Source organism: Paramisgurnus dabryanus, chromosome 8 (assembly GCF_030506205.2).
Source record: "Paramisgurnus dabryanus chromosome 8, PD_genome_1.1, whole genome shotgun sequence".
Taxonomy (NCBI): Eukaryota; Metazoa; Chordata; class Actinopteri; order Cypriniformes; family Cobitidae; genus Paramisgurnus; species Paramisgurnus dabryanus.
Window position 1 is genome coordinate 13,782,026 of NC_133344.1, and position 17,608 is coordinate 13,799,633.

Genomic DNA, 17,608 nt, shown 5'->3' on the forward strand with positions numbered 1-17,608 from the left:
AAACGGTTAGTTTTGTAGGTGTTCAGCTTGGGAGTTATACTCGGTTTAACAAAAAATGGGAATAATAATACAACAGAATATTTGGAATTGGGGCAAGCAGAACATGAATTCACAAATCACAAAAAATGTAAAATTAGATAAATTAGTTAATGATATTGCGCAAATGCTCTCGGTCTCTTCAAGGTCTACGCGAATTAGAGTTTTGTTATAAGACTCCGTTATACATCACGTTTTTGAAACTGTAATAATTGCTTTCTTCAAATTAATATTATTTGCATTTAACATCAACTTAAAAAAAATGTACGTTTTACGCCTAACTTGAACTATGATGTACTTACTATTTTTACATTGATATTATTTGAGTAAATGTAGGCAAAAAAATAAATTAATAATAAGTAGAACAAATGTTAATTTAAAAAAATCCCATATAGCCAACAGGTTTTAATCAGCAACAGAGAAACTGCGCCTTTTGCCGATGAAAAACACCTCAGAAACTCCTCGAATTTATGAATTATTACACTCACAATATGATTTAATTTACTTACTACAAAAATATAACTCATTATACAAATTTATTCAACACCATTGCACACTTTATATCGAGTTTCATACTATGTAAAGGAAAACATGATAATATAAAAAGTACAGTAATGCAGAAAAGCGCATTACAACCATGTCCAAGCTATTAAAAACGTTCAGATGCAAAAATGAACTAAATGTACAATTACATAAACTAGTTAATGATATTGCGCAAATGCTCTCGGTCTCTTCAAGGTCTACGCGAATAGAGGTTTGTTATAAGACTCAGTTATACATCACGTCTCTTCTAATTGCACAGAAAAAATGAATCAAATGATCCGCATTTTAGTCGGATTTTTATGGAGAATAGGCTATGTGACCGTTTAACCCACGTGGACCGAACAAGAAAACGTATGCTTTCATGGAGGTCGTGTATGACATCTATTTTATTTAGTTTTACATATTTTTATTTATATGCATTTAATAATACCGTAAGATCACAATGTATACACTGTAAAAAATGATTCAGTGGCTTTGTAAATGTAGGCTATCTAAAATAAATGATTAAAGTAACGTAATAAAATCTTTTAATTTCAGTTATGTGTTTTTTTTTAGTTAGACAAACCAAAATTAATGACTAGAAATAGATATTTTGTTTAAAATGTACATATTTTATTTGATGTATACGCCTTAATAATATAAGTATTTAATTTACAGATTATTTTAATCAATATATTTGATAATGTCAGAATTATATATTTAAGTTTTTAAACCTGTAATAATTGCTTTCTTCAAATTAATATTATTTGTATTTAACAACAACTTAAAAAAAATGTACGTTTTACGCCTAACTTGAACTATGATTTACTTCCTATTTTTACATTGATATTATTTGAGTAAATGTAGGCAAATAAATAAAATAATAAGTAGAACAAATGTTAATTTTAAAAAATCATATAGCCAACGGGTTTTAATCAGCAACAGAGAAACTGCGCCTTTTGCCGATGACAAACACCTCAGAAACTCCTCGAATTGAATATTTACACTTACAACATGATTTTATTTACTTACTACAAAATATAACACATTATACAAATTTATTCAACATCATTGCACACTTTATATCGAGTTTCATACCATGTAAAGGAAAACATGATAATATAAAAAGTACAATAATGCAGAAAAGCGCATTACAATCAAGCTATTAAAAACGCTCAGATGCAAAGATAAACTAAATGTACAATTAGATAAACTAGTTAATGATATTGCGCAAATGCTCTCGGTTTCTTCAAAGGTCTTTGCGAATTATTTTGTTATAAGACTCCGTTATCATCACGTCTCTTCTACTGTAAGTGTACACAAAAAAAAAATAAGATGAATGATCCGCGTTTAAGTCAGATTTTTATGAAAAATATTTGACTGTTTATGTAACTGGCAAAAGAAAACTTCGCCAACCAAATGTTTGTCAAAAAGCTTGCATGTGACATCAAAGTACTGCCAATGCACCAAGAATCCCTGTCATGTTACTTCAATATCATATAGAATGCTTAAAGCATAAAGTCGAGCACACATTGTCGTAGTAGGCTATGCCCTACTTGAAACACGACTGCCCTCTACAGGTTTTTTATTTCCTGCGTCCCCCACCAATTCCCCCTTCTGCGGGATCTCGCAGAATTTCGGAAGTGCTCGCGGCATTCTGCTTTCAGAGACGCGCATTTTTAAAGGCCACATCTGTATAATATTCTGCCAGCCCCCAAATCCTTTTTGGTCTTAGGTTTGGGAATGTCGTCTTGTCAATTTGGGGACGCACCTGGCCGTGACCCAAGTGGAAACCCAGATACCTGACATCCACTTGCCCATCCACACACTTTTTCAGGTTGGCCATGAGTCCGGCCCTTCTCAGCGCTCACAGGACAACCCTCAGATGCTCAATATGCCTCTTCCAGTCATTGTAATGAATAATGATGTCATCTAAGTAGGCAGTGGCATGGAGCTGAAGAATAGACCCCTTCACGGTTCACGTCACAGGCGGTTCCCACTGCGCATGTCGGGGTCAGAAAAGTCATTACAGCAGATTGAGTTGCGTATTATTCGGTATCGTCAAAAATGCTTACTCGCCTAAGCAAATAAAAAATACAACATCTGCGGCTGCAAGCAATTAACGTGCAGACTGGGACAATGCAAATATCAAAGAGGCTTGTGTTTGTAGTGCTCACTTCATTTGAGGTAAGTCATCATTTTTCAGCTCTGTTAGGTTAAATTATAAAGCCAGGATATTATAACAGTTTGACCCCATGCTGCGCGCGCACCCGATAATCATTCAATGTTTACAAACCTTGAAGGGGTCTATATGGTCCATGAGATGGTGAAAAGTGTCTAGTGCCCCAAACAGCCCGAACGGAAGTGTGACGAATCGGTGTAATCCTAATGGCATCGTGAATGCTGTTTTTCTTTAGACTCTGGTGATAAGGGGATTTGCCAGTACCCAAATAAATAAAAGTGTCAAATAAAAGCAAGCTGTGCCTAGCCACTCAAGCAGCATTGGATATGCGCCAAATTTCGACACAACATTAACTTTGTGGAGTCGTTCGTTTTAGGAACCAAAACTATCGGGCTTGCCCAATCGCTGCTGTACTCTTCTATGATGCCCATGTTGAGCATCGCCTCTAAATCCAGCCCGTACCATTTTTTCTTATGCTCAGGCAAACGATATGGCTGGCTGCATATAATTACGCTGACTCTGTATTAATATGATGCTGAATAAAATTTGTGCGATCAGGTAGGGGGGAGGAACACATCGGCAAATTCTACCTGCAACCTGGTTACATCAGTGAGCTGGAAGGGCAATGGATGATCTCCACCCAGGGCAGGGGTGCGTTTCCCAAAAGCATCGTTAGCCAACGAACATCGTAAGTTCCATCGTTACTAACATCGTTCAACGATTTGGTGTTTCCCGAAACCATCGTTCAAATGAACATTCGCAAACTGCATCGCTAACTTGTGTCGTTGGAACGACAGCTCTTGACCTGTCGTTAGAAGCATCGTTTTAAAGTTACTATGCTTTCGGGAAACAGTTGTGACAAGGTAGTTTGTTTCTCCAATGATGCATCGTACTATGGTCGTTCAGCAACGAGTTACGTCGTTGTTTGGGAAACGCACCCCAGAGCGAGAGATTAAGGTTTTGAGAATACCTCCTGCCCAAGATCATCTTCTCCACTGACCAACGTTGCCAGCAACACTGACTCTGCCTTGTTCCATTTTTTAAGAAAATTGAAATCTCACACCCCTCTGGGCTGACGACTGTAAAGAAGCTAGAAGGAGAAAAACCCTGTGGTTAATGTATGTGGTCTACAAACCAGAAGGTTGTTGGTTTAATTCCCGGTTCCACCTGACCAAGTGTCAAGGTGTCCTTGAGCAGGACACCCAGCTGCTCAAGTGTCCCAGCTGCTCCCGACGAGCTGGATGGAGCCTTGCATGGCTGACACCAACATCAGTATATGAATGAGCAGTGGCGGCTCATGACTGCTAATCCGAGGGGCGCTTAATCAAAACAAGTGTTCGGAGTGTCACGTGTGTTGTTCCCTTTTCCAAAATATGTGTTCTGCATGTCAAAACGTCAAAACCGTTTATGATAAAAGGGACGCTCATGTTTACAACATACACACAAGACACTACCTTAAGAGCAAACCCTGATTATACATGAGATTATGTGAGTATCTGGCAAACGCGAGTGTCCCCTTTATCATAAACCCTTTAGATGTGTCTGCAGCAGGCACTTATTTTGGCATGACATGTCATACACACAGGATCTCTCAAAGTGCAGATCACATATTTTGAAAAAAGGAACCACACACATGATGCGCTTCATACATGTTGTGACAAAATTAGCATCGTGCGCCTTCGAAAAAATAAGACACCAGCCGCCACTGTGAATGAGTGAGTGATTGACATTTTGACAATTTTTGACATCTTCATGAACGAACTTATGGATCATCGATTTTAACGTGTGATTAAATCTCTCCACCTGCCTCTCAGTTTGTAGGTGTTAGACACTGGCGATACTGAAAAAAACTTGTGCTATAAGTGCCAAAAAAAGTTTCCATAAAACAGAAAAAGGTGTCAATCATTTGTATTTGACCCACTCATCTCAAAACTCTCCCTCCCGGTTCAGACCTCACTGACCCCCCCCCCACCACTAGTCTATTTAAAATAAATATGGATTAAGTTTTTGTTACAAAGATACAGTTAGCCAGTCATAGCAGTGAGTGATTTTCTCTTCTTTTTTACTTTTTTAGTTAACTTTAAATAAATAGTTCACTTTAAAATGAAAATTCTGTCATTATTTTCTCATCCTCATGTTGTTCTAAACCTGTATAAATTTCTTTTTTTCTGATGAACACAAAAGAAGATATTTTGAGAAATGATGGTAAACACACATCAGTAAGTGACCATTGACTTCCATAGTAGGAAAAAAATATTTTAGAAGTATTGTGATAAATGACGAAGAAAATATTTTGATAAATGATGGTAAGCACACAGTTGACAGTACCCATTAAATTCATCATATTTTTTATTCCTACTATGGAAGTCTATGGTCACTTACTGCTGTGTGTTTACTATTATTTATCAAAATATCTTCTTTTCTGTTTATCAAAAAAAGAAATTCATACAGGTTTAAAACAACATGAGGATGAGTAAATGATGACAGAATTTTAATTTTAAAGTGAACTCTATCCCTTTAAAACTTTAACAGCTAGGCCTACTATAAGACTAAATGCAATAAAATGTTTACATTCGGTTAAGATAATCAATTGTTACTATGATATTCACTAAGACAGCTTTTTTGAGACACGTTAATGTGTATTTGTCTGGAATGTATATATATATATATATATATATATATCCCTGGAATGTTTTGATGTTTAACAAAAACCTCACCTATCACACCAATGTGTCTGTGCAACACTATCACTTGGAAAAGTAAAATACAGTGTACAAGCCACTCAAGCCAGGCATAGTAATTCCCAATTTTGCACTCTTGTGTTTTGCTGTGCTATCAGAAACTCTACTGTAGACAAAAAACTTTTATTAACATTTTATTTCATATCCTCTAGAGGGCAGCACACTTCAGAAAAAAGGCACAAAAGCGTCACTGGGGTAGTACTCTTGGTAGAGATGGCATATTAGCACCTTAAATGTACATATCAGTACCTAATGGTATTTATTAGGAAGGGTACTGTCCCAGTGAGAGCTTTCATAGGTTGGAAAAGGTAAGACACTCTAGTATTTGCCTTTTCTGAAACAATGACAAAACAATGCCTTTTTCACTTTTTTTGTTGCTAATCCAATCACATGAATGTAAATAAACTCAAATATTTCCTATAATTACATTGGGCTAAGTTGTCAATCTGACAATGCCCAACATAATTGAATTAGAGAACTATCAATCACGCCCTAGTTCACTACCCACCATCATTATTAATTAAATGAATAGGAAAGAAAAAGCAGATTTACAAACAACCTTGAAATGCTACATCCCTGTTTTTAGCTAGAAGTTCAGCTAACAATAGTAATGCTACATCGGTGCTGTTGTTAGCCAGCAGCTCAGCTAACGATGGCCAAGTGCCATCACCCGCAAGGAAAAACACAGCGTCTCCACGACATGGTGGCAGCAACAATACATTGTGAATGAAAGTTACACCTTCTGTCTTTGTGTATACATTAGGACAGTGTTATGCATTTTTTCCTGCAGTATGACGTCCAACTGCAGGGGTGTGTTTAAAGAGACGTTTTAGGAAGGCATGGATGAGGCTTCATTTTTAAATAAAAGATCTCTTTGGGTTTGAAACTAAGACACTTCAACAACTTCGACACACCAAAGATAAAAGAAATCGAATCAAATGACTCCTTTTTAAAAATGATGATAAACATGAACTTGATGGTACACATTGACTGCCATACTGTAGTACAAAAGGAAAAAACATTACTGTGGACATCAAAGGGTAGAGAAACTTATACAGGTTTGAAACAACATGAGAGTAAATGATGACAAAATTTTAGTTTTTAGGTGAACTGTCCCTTTAAGTACAAAGTTGTTAGCTTAGCCAAATTGCTCATTAGAATAATAAAAAAACAAAAAAAACAAAGAGAGATCCAGATGCCACACAAATCAGACAAAGAATTAAAATCATGTGAATTAAAATATTGATGCTATTTCAATGCCATGATTAATTTTTTTTAAATATTAACTGAAACATATGTTTGACTTTTGTCTTTTTCTGTTTAAAACACTGTATTGAGCAGATTTTTCAGGTGATGAGGAGCATTTTCTTTAGACATTTCCATAAGTGTTGAGATCTTCCATATTAGCATAATAATCTTCATAATCCTCAATCTTAAAGTATAAATTCAGAGACACAGAGGTAAGATCAGTCAATACAATTTCAGAAACCATTTGATGTCAGAAACTATTAATTCACTAAAATTATGTAAAGTAATATAATGATCGATTGTATACTCACAGTGCAGGATCTTCTCTGACTAAATTGCAGAGGAGACACAAACAATTAAAAGGAAGTTAATAAATAATTTAATGAATTTAAGAAACAATTTAAGTTTAATGTAAAGACATTTCTCTTTAACGAAGCACTTACATTATTTGTCTAGTAAATATACTTATGCCGCAATAGTTAACATGTCCGGAGCCCTGTGACCACTGACCTCTTCCCGTTTATATATATACACAGTAGGGATGCTAAACAATTAATCGCGATTAATCATTAGCAGAATAAAAGTTTTTGTTTGCATCACATATGTGTGTAAACTGTGTATAATAAATATGTATATATATAAATATGGACACATTCATGTATAATTTTAAGAAAAAAAAAATGTATATATTAAGTATGTATATTTATATATAATATAAATTATATATAAATATACAAATGTATATACACATGTAAACATTTCTAAAACATATACATGCATGTGTGTACATTTATTTATACAAATTTATTATACACAGTTCACACACACATATATGATGTAAACAAAAACTTTTATTCTGCTAACGATTAATCGCGATTAATTGTTTAGCATCCCTTATACACAGGTAATTGTATAAAATAGTATCTGATATATAACCTTAATAGAATAAGCTATGTCTGGCTCTCTCTCAAGGGTTTTTTTTCTCCCTAGGATTTTTCCCACTGGGGTTTTCTCCTAGAAGTTTTTTTTTCAACCACTTGGGAGTCAGCTGACATTGGCGTAACGTAGAACTCTCTTCTAACAGCTTTACTCTGCTTATGTTGTCCACCGATTTTTCTGTGTTTTCTCATGCTTAATGTAAAGCTGCTTTGAAACATTTAAACAATTGTGAAAAGCACTATATAAATAAAATTGAATTGAAATGAAAATATTATTACATCACTAGATGGATAATTATTTTTTTTTAATTATGTGCTTTTTCATTTAAAACATAACAAAAGTATGCGCAAACACATTAAGAACTATTACAAATATTAACTAATAAATAGTTTAATTTGTAATCAATTTTTTTAAATAATAGTAGAATAAATACAGCTAAATCAGCTAGATGTTTTGTAGAGATTTACTGCATTTGTATCAGCTATTATGGAAACATTTTTATGCAGGTCTTTCTGGATTTCAAATAAAACATTAACAAGCAAGTCAAAAAAATAAAAAATAAAAAAACGCCACACCTTTTGCAATACAACTAGCATTAGCTATAGTGGCTCAATGGAAGTCTTATACAAATGGTTCATAATCTAAGAGAAGTGTTTGAAAGAAGCACAAAATAATGCCTGTCTTGGCGTGCGATCGTGCGTGCAATGAACTTGCTGTGCAGAGATAGACAAGTAATGCAGGATGAAAGTTAATCTACAGGTTATGTAGTGCTTTAACACATCCTGAAGTTTGCCTTTTCTGAGTTTTTCAAAATAAGAGTAAATCGGGTTTAAACGTCAGGAGTTTTTGTCGGGACAAAAGTAACACTTGTTTATCTTCTCCTGCTGCTAATACCGTTGCATTATGTTGGAAATTTATATTATTCTAATTTGATTTAATTTAATTTATATTAATTAAACTGTTAAAAAAAATTATTAACAATTCAAGTTTGTACCATCAGGTTGTTTTTAAAACATTTGATAAAACTGAAATTTAAAATGAAAATATATATATATGTTAGACCACACTTGTGAGTCATTGACGTATATCTCTGTCTAAAACATTGTCTTTAAAAATTATGCTTTTTTGAAAAATTGTACTTTCGCCCCTGCTCTTCCCTACCTCTTTGGTGATGGTATGCGGGCCACAGCTGCATGCAGATCATTTGACCTGTGAACATTAACACATACATTAATATCACAAGATAGGTGAAGTATGATATTGTAAGTTTTTATAAACAGACTTATATATATTTACTTTAACCCATTTGCTTGATTCTTTTACACTTATAGATCAGCAGACAATGTACATACAAAAAAATATGGATTTAAGAAATTGCTATAAGAAATCAGTCAAAGATGCAGGATGTACTCACAGAATTTAATGGTACAAAAGCTGCCATTGAGCTGTACCCTTTCGAAAAGTACACATTTGTACGTAAAGAGTGCATATAAGTACCTCAAAGGTACATATTGGTATCAAATGCATACATAGATATACCTAAATTGTAATTCTTTCTGGGACTTTTGGGCAGAAGCAGAAACAGAAACAGATGAGGGTGACATACAAGGCGTCATCCAACATCTATTTATGAATGTACCTGCAAATTTACATTATTTTATATAATTTTTAGAACAGCTAGTTTTTAAGCAACCCACAAATGTCAGACCATTTATGGTGCTACTATTTTATGTAATAGTTGCTAAGGCCGAGGGCGGTTTCTAGGCATGTTCTCATATAGCTAATATTCACACATACATTATAAACCTAACCAGAGCCTCGCTCTCACAAACAATACATTTCAATCATTAGCACAATATAATGTGATTATTTCATATTTGCTTTTACAAGTGATCATCATACAACATAAAATGCATGACAGTATGAAAAGTTATACTTGCTCAATGAAACTACATCATATCATTATATGCTGAATACTTCATTCAGACTTCCTAAGTATAACCCGGATTTAACACACATGTACCTGTTACACTTCTTATATATGATGACTCCAGCAAATATGCAAATGAGAAGAAAGGCAAATGAAGGGGCTAGAATGTAAAGGCCAATTGTCTTCATGTCAAAGGTCCTCAACTCGGGTTTCTGGGAAAAAGCTAAAGGAAGTTAAAGAAGGAAGTCATTTATTGGTCATTATTATGTATGTATCATGTAAACAGCTACAGGACAAATGTGAAACACATTTATTTTGGACTGAAGTCACTGGTTTTGCAGACTCTGTAAAGAAATCTGCAGACAAAAATCTATAAATGATAAGACAAAGAGGAATCACACACATTAAAGCAATGTTTCTCAAACTTTTTCTGCCATTTCCCACTTTGGAAGTAGGGAAGGGTTCTGAGTCCCACCTGCCCCCAATCGCCCCAACAAAATGGTAATCAAATAGGCTTTAAGTTTAACTTGTAAAATTTATATTACATTAAACACTTTCAAAAGAGAAAAAAATATGCAAATGTATTATCACTTTGCATGAAATAAAACTTTGTTCAAAAGTAAATAATAATTAACACTTTCTTTTTGGCTAGCTTTTTGGCTGATTAGTTCCACTGTCCATCTTGGTTTTCTCTGCTGGTGTCGAATCTTTAGTTTTCTTTCAATTCCGTGTCACAAATTTATGCATTGTTAACTTTTATATGGCTACCTCCTATTCATGAATATCAGTCATGTGACCTTTTACGTCATTCCAGTTGCCTGCCGCCATCTTGAGTACCTAACGAGTACCAGTAGGCTACTGACAAGCATTGGCTAGCTTGGTACGATTTACGTATTTCTTATCTTTTACTGTCTATGATTCTTACGGATACGGGGAATGGCTACGAAAGACAACATTTCGCACCTCGACTGTCATGAAAAGAAATGCTACTTTAAAAAAATATATCTTGGTTAGGCTGTGATGCCTACTCGATGCTTTTCTTCCACCCGCTGTCCGCTGCTACCGAACTACCACTATTTTACAACATAAGAAGGCACGACACAACATGAAACTTTGCTCAAAGTATCACCTGGATCTCTACACATGAACGCGAGCACTGAGAACATTGTTTGTGTACACAGAGTTTACTAAAAAGAAAGGTTTTGAACAACTGACTTTGGCTGTTATGTTGTCCGCTCGCCATCTTTGCCAGACATAAAGAATCAATGTCCGAATCCGAATGAATGAATCTTATATGAGGCTCCTTTTTCAACTAGAAGGTCAATATTGTTTTTTTCACTTGCGACAAAACAACACATTATCTGTGCATTTATATAGAACTATGCTTTAGGAGCTATCCATCTTTACTCTCCTCCCTCCACGTCACATTTGGAGATTGACTGGCAAGATGGCGGCGCGGGGACACATTAAAACAGACAAAGTCAGTTGTTCAAAACCATCTTGTTAGTAAACTCTGTGTATACCAATCAGAAGCCTGCTTGCTGCTGTGGCGGCAGCCCCGCCCGGAGTCACTCATTCAACCTGAAGGAACGCTTGATATTGTCCATGAGCAGTCACCCAGAGCTATACGACACAAGTTCTTATTTCTATAGAGACAGGAATAAAAAGGACCTCGCTTGGAAGAGTGTCAGGGAGGACATTGGGCAACCTGGTAAGTTGTAATACACACTTCACTTTTGAGTCACGTGACGTTTATCGACCCACGCCATTTATTTTCCCCCTATAGTAAGGTGGCTAAATACAAACCGGTAACTCTCTTGATAAATGCACAATCAACATCAGTCATTCTGCAAACAGACAACCGCATAGCACTTGCCCCTCCCACAAGAAGTGGATTTTGCCTGACGCGCGTCAAATGCTTGCATTTTCCGCGCGTCCAGGGTGCGATTTGCCGGGGGGGATGTGTGGGATTTCCCCCTTTCTGGTCAATGTATCCCTGCCCCTGCTTAATAAATTTTATCCCCGGTGGGGATACATTTATCCCCCCCCTCAAAGTGATCAGTGCTATTACACTAGTGGCGAGACGGATCACAAAACTTATCAAGGATCCGTGGTTTGATTAAAGTTAATTTATTTAAAAATGCGCTACTTTCGCTGGCTCTGATATAGCTGCCGCGCAGCCTCTCTGTATTCACCCCTCTGCAGACTTGCTCAATGTCCCGCCCACAGCGCTATCTGATTGGTTACACACTCGGTTACACCTCACGAGTAATAGAGAGCGGAGAAGCGCCCGACGTCATTCGCGTCTTTCCATTGTCCAATCGAATGAGGGGAGAGGCGGGCCTTAAGTTGTGGTGAGGGAAGTTTACAGTTGCTTTGAAGAACCGGACACCACTCGCTCATTCTCCTGCGTGTTTGTGCACCTCTCACCCTCAAACAAGGTCAAAGCAAGCGCCCTTAAAGTTTCTGCTAATATGACAGTTAACAGCAAAAGAGTGCTCACGCTTCAATATTTGATTGACAAGACAGCTGACTCGGTGGTTGCTTAGCAATATAAAAAGTTGCACTTTAAAAAAAAAAGCAGTGCGTCGCGCCTTGCGCTTCCAAGCGTTTAAAGCGCGTTGGTGTGATTAGCCCCTGTTTAGTTTTAAATCCATTTTAAAAAGCTGGTTATATTTTGATGTTCCTGGACAAGTTCAGCAGACAGTGAATATTTTAATTAGAAATATATATTTAAAAAAATTATAATAATAATATAATGAATTTTGTTAGGTCGGATGATTACCAAATTTCTCTCTCATATGGCTCCTCATGACCACTGAAAACAGTCAAAAAAATCGAACCAAAAGTCAAATTATTATGGACGGAAGTTAAAAGTGGTGGGTACAAAATGACTCATGACGAAATAAGGTGGGTACGCGTACACGCGTCACTGAATCGACGCCTATGAAAACATCCCCCCCTCTGTTTTTTTCACAAATCGCACCCTGCGCGCGTCTACTTCTCTCTAGACGTGTGAATGCATTCAAACTGTTCAAGCGGCAAACTAGGCACGGTAGACGCGATTTTGACGCCTGAAACGCGGTTGGTGTAAACGCAGCATAATTGTTGTAAAAATAGCGATTTTGATGCTCACAACAAATTGAAGGCATAGCTTCTAGTTCTTTTGAGACCACTTAAGGTACTCAAAATGTCGGAAGACAAGTTTGAGATGTTGAGATGATAGCGCCTCTCCAAATTAAAGTTTTTGTTCTGCTTTAATTAACATTCCGATGTGGTTTCGTCTGACAATTTCTTCTCACAGTCTGATGCTGTTTTAAGTTAGGCTTATATTTAAATGTGTTGTTTTGAATGTATGCTCAATAAATAAAGGAATAAACAAAAATGACTAAATTTACTGACTCTGTAAAATAATCTGCAGATAAAAATATATAAATGAAAAGACACAGAGGAATCGTGTATGATGTCTTGAAATCACTCACGTTGTACATGTAAGTCGACAGATGCTGTGATTTTCTCTCCAGAAATATTTGTAGTGCAGATTAATTTCTTCCCATCGTCATTCTTTGATCCCAAAAAGGTTATGGTGGAAAATGTGGCCAATTCAAACCCTGTTAGTTGTATCTTTCCATTTTTGACCGGCATGTTCTCATAGTTCCAGGAAAGGATCGGAGGATTATTCTGACAGGAATGGTGGACGGTACAAGTGAAGTTCATATCAACACCCTCTATGATATCTGCGGCCAGTTCAGGCTCAATGGTTATACTAGAATGGACACCTGAAATTATAAGCAGTTGACACAAACATCAGAAATGATTTTAAAACTACCAGTATAGGCAAGTATAGATGTGTGCTTTTGAATGCATATATACATTTTTTACTTACATTTTGCACTTTGTGATTTTGTAGCTCTTGTTGTTCTGCCTCCATGATGTGTTACAGTACACTCAATATCCAAGCGTTCAGCCTTCACAACACCGGTGCGTGTCAGAGAGATTTTCCATTGACCGTTTTCCAAATGGACATCATCTATTTTATCAGATCCTTCAATACCCTTCAGAATGATGTTTGGTTTTCTGTATGGACAGGTGTGGTAGGTGTAACACGTTACCGTAATGCTGTCACCGGTCTTTAAACCTCCGTCAATTTTGATGAAAGGCCGCTGGGGATTTGCTACAGTAGGGAAAAATGTTACAGTTAGGCAACCGATGATCCAGCTGTAATGACACTTTTAAACCTAATATTACATTAAAAGAACATGTGAAGTATTTACGTACTGTCAACAATAATCATGGAGGTGACATCATAAAACTCATAGGTGTGCCTTCCAATATTTTCTGGGTCAATCCATGCATATAATTGTTCTCCATTGTGAGACGGATCCACGCTTTTGATCAGCAGACTACAATCCCGATCTGAGTTTGTATGCCTATATATATCAGTTTTTCCTCTGAACTTGTCAATAACATCGCCTGGATTCAAGGGATCATAAACTATAGGGTAGCCTTTCGACACATACTGATACCACACAACTCTACGTGGTTTAGTGGGTGGGTTTGAAGTGTAAGAGTAAGAGCACGGTATAACCAGACAGGAACCTTTGAGACCATGAATTTCTGATGGCATTCTCACTTCCCATGCCAAAGTCTCATACAGCAGAACACCTGTGAGAAAAAACATTAGATAATATTAAATGGGACATACCATGAAAATTTGACTTTAAGTGCTATAATTGGGTCACCAGTTCTAAAAATGAATAAGATCAACCCAGTATCTTAGTTTTGGTAAAACATTCTCTGCAAAGCACGTGAAAAAATAGCTCATTGAAATTTGGCTCCCCTGGTGATGTCAGAAGGGTATAATACCACCCTGCATTTCTAAACTGTATGCGTTTAAGACATAATTTACTGTTTTTATGAGAATACTTAATTTCTGATTTGAGCGATTATTATTAAACAGATTGTGATGATGAACATGGGAGTTTATCATCCCAGGAAACACCAGTAAATATTATTGGGTGATATTTCCGTTACGACGTTGTTGTATGTCGAATGATACTAATTAATGCCTTTGTGTCAGTTTATTGTTTAAAATGGTCCGCAAATGTGCGTTTCATATATATAACACGTGACCTTTCCACGGCATTATGCAATTACGTGAGGTCATGCTAACGCGTCACAGGACCAGAGACAGACAAAAAGATGTAGTTTATAAGTGCATATTTTTTATTTTTCTTGTCAAAAATGACAATCGTTTCGCTATAAGACCATTATGCCTCGTTTGAGATCGTTTAGAATCCTTTGAAACTGCAATTTTAAACTGCATTAAAACTTTTATGTGTTGGGTCCATTAAAGTCTATTTAAATAAGAAAAATGTATTCTCGACTGAACAAAGACAGACATCAACATTTTGGATGACATGGTGGTGAGTAAATTATCTGGATTTTTTTAAAGAAAATTGACTAATCCTTTAACGAACATCTGGTAAAAAAAAAAAACACCTAGAATTTAAAAGGCTGCTGAAGTTATCTTCTTCCTTTACTTCCTTTCCTGGGCATCTCCAAAAATACACCCAGTACGACACAGATAATTATAATTAATGCATGAAACTATTTTGTGTCTCTTCTGACTGGGTAGGCCAGCCATCAATCTGGGTGAGCCAGTGCGACCCTTGGCCCTTACGTTGCTTTGCCACTGCATGTTACAGGTCAAATAATGTATTTGTTGTGATTTTGATTGGCTGTGTATAATGCCAAGAAAGCATTTTTGTTTTATAAAATCATCATGCAGACAAACTTGCTGCTATTCTGATTTTCATTGTTTTATCAATGACAGCTATAATTTACAACAGTTCTTATAAGCATAATGCTATAATCCACATATTTTATTTAACAGAGCAATGACTGGTCATGTCTTAGTTAATCACCTTGTCTATAGCATCGCTACAAAGTGTAAAAAAAAAAAATGCAACAACCAAAGTAGAAAAAAATTAGAAAATAAATTAAAGGATTAACAATACAATGCGCATAGAGTATAATGGTTACAGCCCTAGTTTAACCCTCAAACGCTCCTCGTTTTCTGTTTACACTTCTGGCCCTTGGGGTTTATATGCCCCCAAAATTGAAAGCATAATTGTAAGAAACATATTATACATTTTGAATAATACAAATAATATATCTTATTTTTTTACTTCTCATCTATACAAAAAGCTAACTTATAGCAGTGCAAAGATGACAACATGTTTGCTCGAGACAGCGTAAGCTAGCACAGGTAAAGCTAATCTACATTATAGATGACGCTGTTGTGACGATTTTCTCAGACCAGTCAGTGATCTACAGTGTTTTCACGTCACGTTTGGTATCAGCTCGGGTCACTTGAAACCCCAACCGAGGTGGTACGAAAAAAAGTATCTGGTACTACGTACTGCACCCAATGGAAAAGCTCCCAAAAGTAAGATGACCTGACCCAAACTAAACCAAACCGTGGGGTACGGAAAAGCGCCATAAGTGTGTGTCTGTGTGTGTGCGTGCGCTTGTGTGTGTGTGTGTGTGTGTGAGAGAGAGAGAGAGAGAGAGAGAGAGAGAGCCAGCATGTGTGTGTAAGAGAATGCGTGAGGCAGACCATGTGTTGGTCTGTGTTTGTGTGTATTTGTGTGTGTGTGAGAGAGAGTGTACATGTGCGTGCATTAGGTCATACCCCTTTATATCATTTTTTCTGAATTTGTGGCTGATTTTATTTGCCAAGTTCTATAGAAATGCTCTCTGTGGCAGTCAAGCGTGTGTGTGTGTGTGTTTGTATGTGGGTTTGTGTGGGTGTGTGTGAGAGCGAGAGAGTGTGCGTGAGAAAGTGTGCGTGAGAAGGAGAGAGAAAAAGCATGTGTGTGTGTGTGTGTGTGTGCGCGGCCGGGTAATTATCACGTTGGGGGGACCAATTGTCCCCACAAAGATAGGAATACCAGTATTTTTGTGACCTTGTGGGGACATTTTGATGTCCCCATGAGGAAACAAGCTAATAAATCAAACAGAATGATGTTTCTTGAAAATCTAAGGTATCAGACAGTTTCCTGTGATGGTTGGGGTTAGGGAATGGGGCAGGTAAGGGGAATAGAATATACAGTTTGTACAGAATAAAATGCATTACGTCTATGGAATGTCCCCAAAAACATGGAAACCAGAATGCGCGTGTGTGTGTGTGTGCGCGTGTGTGCGCGTGGGTGCGCTTGTGTGTGTGTGTGTGTGTTTGTGAGTGTACTGTACATGTGCGTGCATTACACTGTAAAAAAAATCCGTAGAAATTGCAGCTGGGTTGCCGGTAATTTACCGTAGATTTAAATTTATGTTATTTACTGGCAACATTTTGTTCAAAGTTGAATGAACATTTAACATTTACAAGTCTTTGTCTTTACAGAGTAAAACTAAAAAAACAGCATCAAGCAAAACGTTCTGGGAAACAAAATCTGAAGCAAAAAACAGAAAAAGGTTGATGATGATTTCTGGTTCCCAGAATGCTTTGCATGAGGCTGTAATTGTATAGTTTTATTCTGTAAAGATAAAGACTTGTTAATATTTAAAATGTATTTAACTTTGAACAAACTCTTGCCAGTAAATAACATAAATTTAAATCTACGGTAAATTACCGGCAACCCAGCTGCAATAACATTGTAATTTCTACGGATTTTTTTTACAGTGTAGGTCACACCCCTTTATATCTTATTTTCTGCATTTGTGACTGATTTTATTTGCCAAATTCCATACAAATGCTCTCTGTGGCAGTCATACCTGTGTGTGTTTGTGTGTGTGTTTGTGTGAGCATGTGTTTTTTTGCATTGCATTTGTGCACAAGAACCAGGCCTTCATTTCTGTGTCAAAATTTTCAGATTTATGCTGGATTTATTGATATTTATTTTTTGACAAATGGAAAAAGTTTACATTTTTTTTGCATTTCACATTCACTTTCAATTGGGGTCATATTGACCCCAAGGTAAATGGTAAATGGTAAATGGACTGCAT

At 36.4% G+C, this 17,608-nt stretch overlaps 1 protein-coding gene and 1 long non-coding RNA gene across 2 annotated transcripts in view; both read right to left on the reverse strand.

Moving 5' to 3' along the window:
- The window catches only part of LOC135771898 (sialoadhesin-like), a 28,572-nt gene extending 13,273 nt beyond the window's left edge, over positions 1-15,299 (reverse strand). The window contains exons 1-3 of the mRNA XM_073815555.1: positions 15,230-15,299; positions 13,877-14,263; positions 13,485-13,772 (exon numbers count right to left, since the gene is read on the reverse strand). Of these exons, the coding sequence (XP_073671656.1) occupies positions 13,485-13,772; positions 13,877-14,263; positions 15,230-15,299 (745 nt within the window). The remainder of the gene's footprint in view (positions 1-13,484; positions 13,773-13,876; positions 14,264-15,229) is intronic.
- On the reverse strand, positions 5,646-8,881 carry LOC135770341 (uncharacterized). The gene is made up of 3 exons (XR_010542594.2): positions 8,830-8,881; positions 7,041-7,059; positions 5,646-6,913 (listed from the first exon to the last, which is right to left on the reverse strand). It is a non-coding gene; the product is annotated as an uncharacterized lncRNA (long non-coding RNA).
- Positions 15,300-17,608: the final 2,309 nt, after the last annotated feature.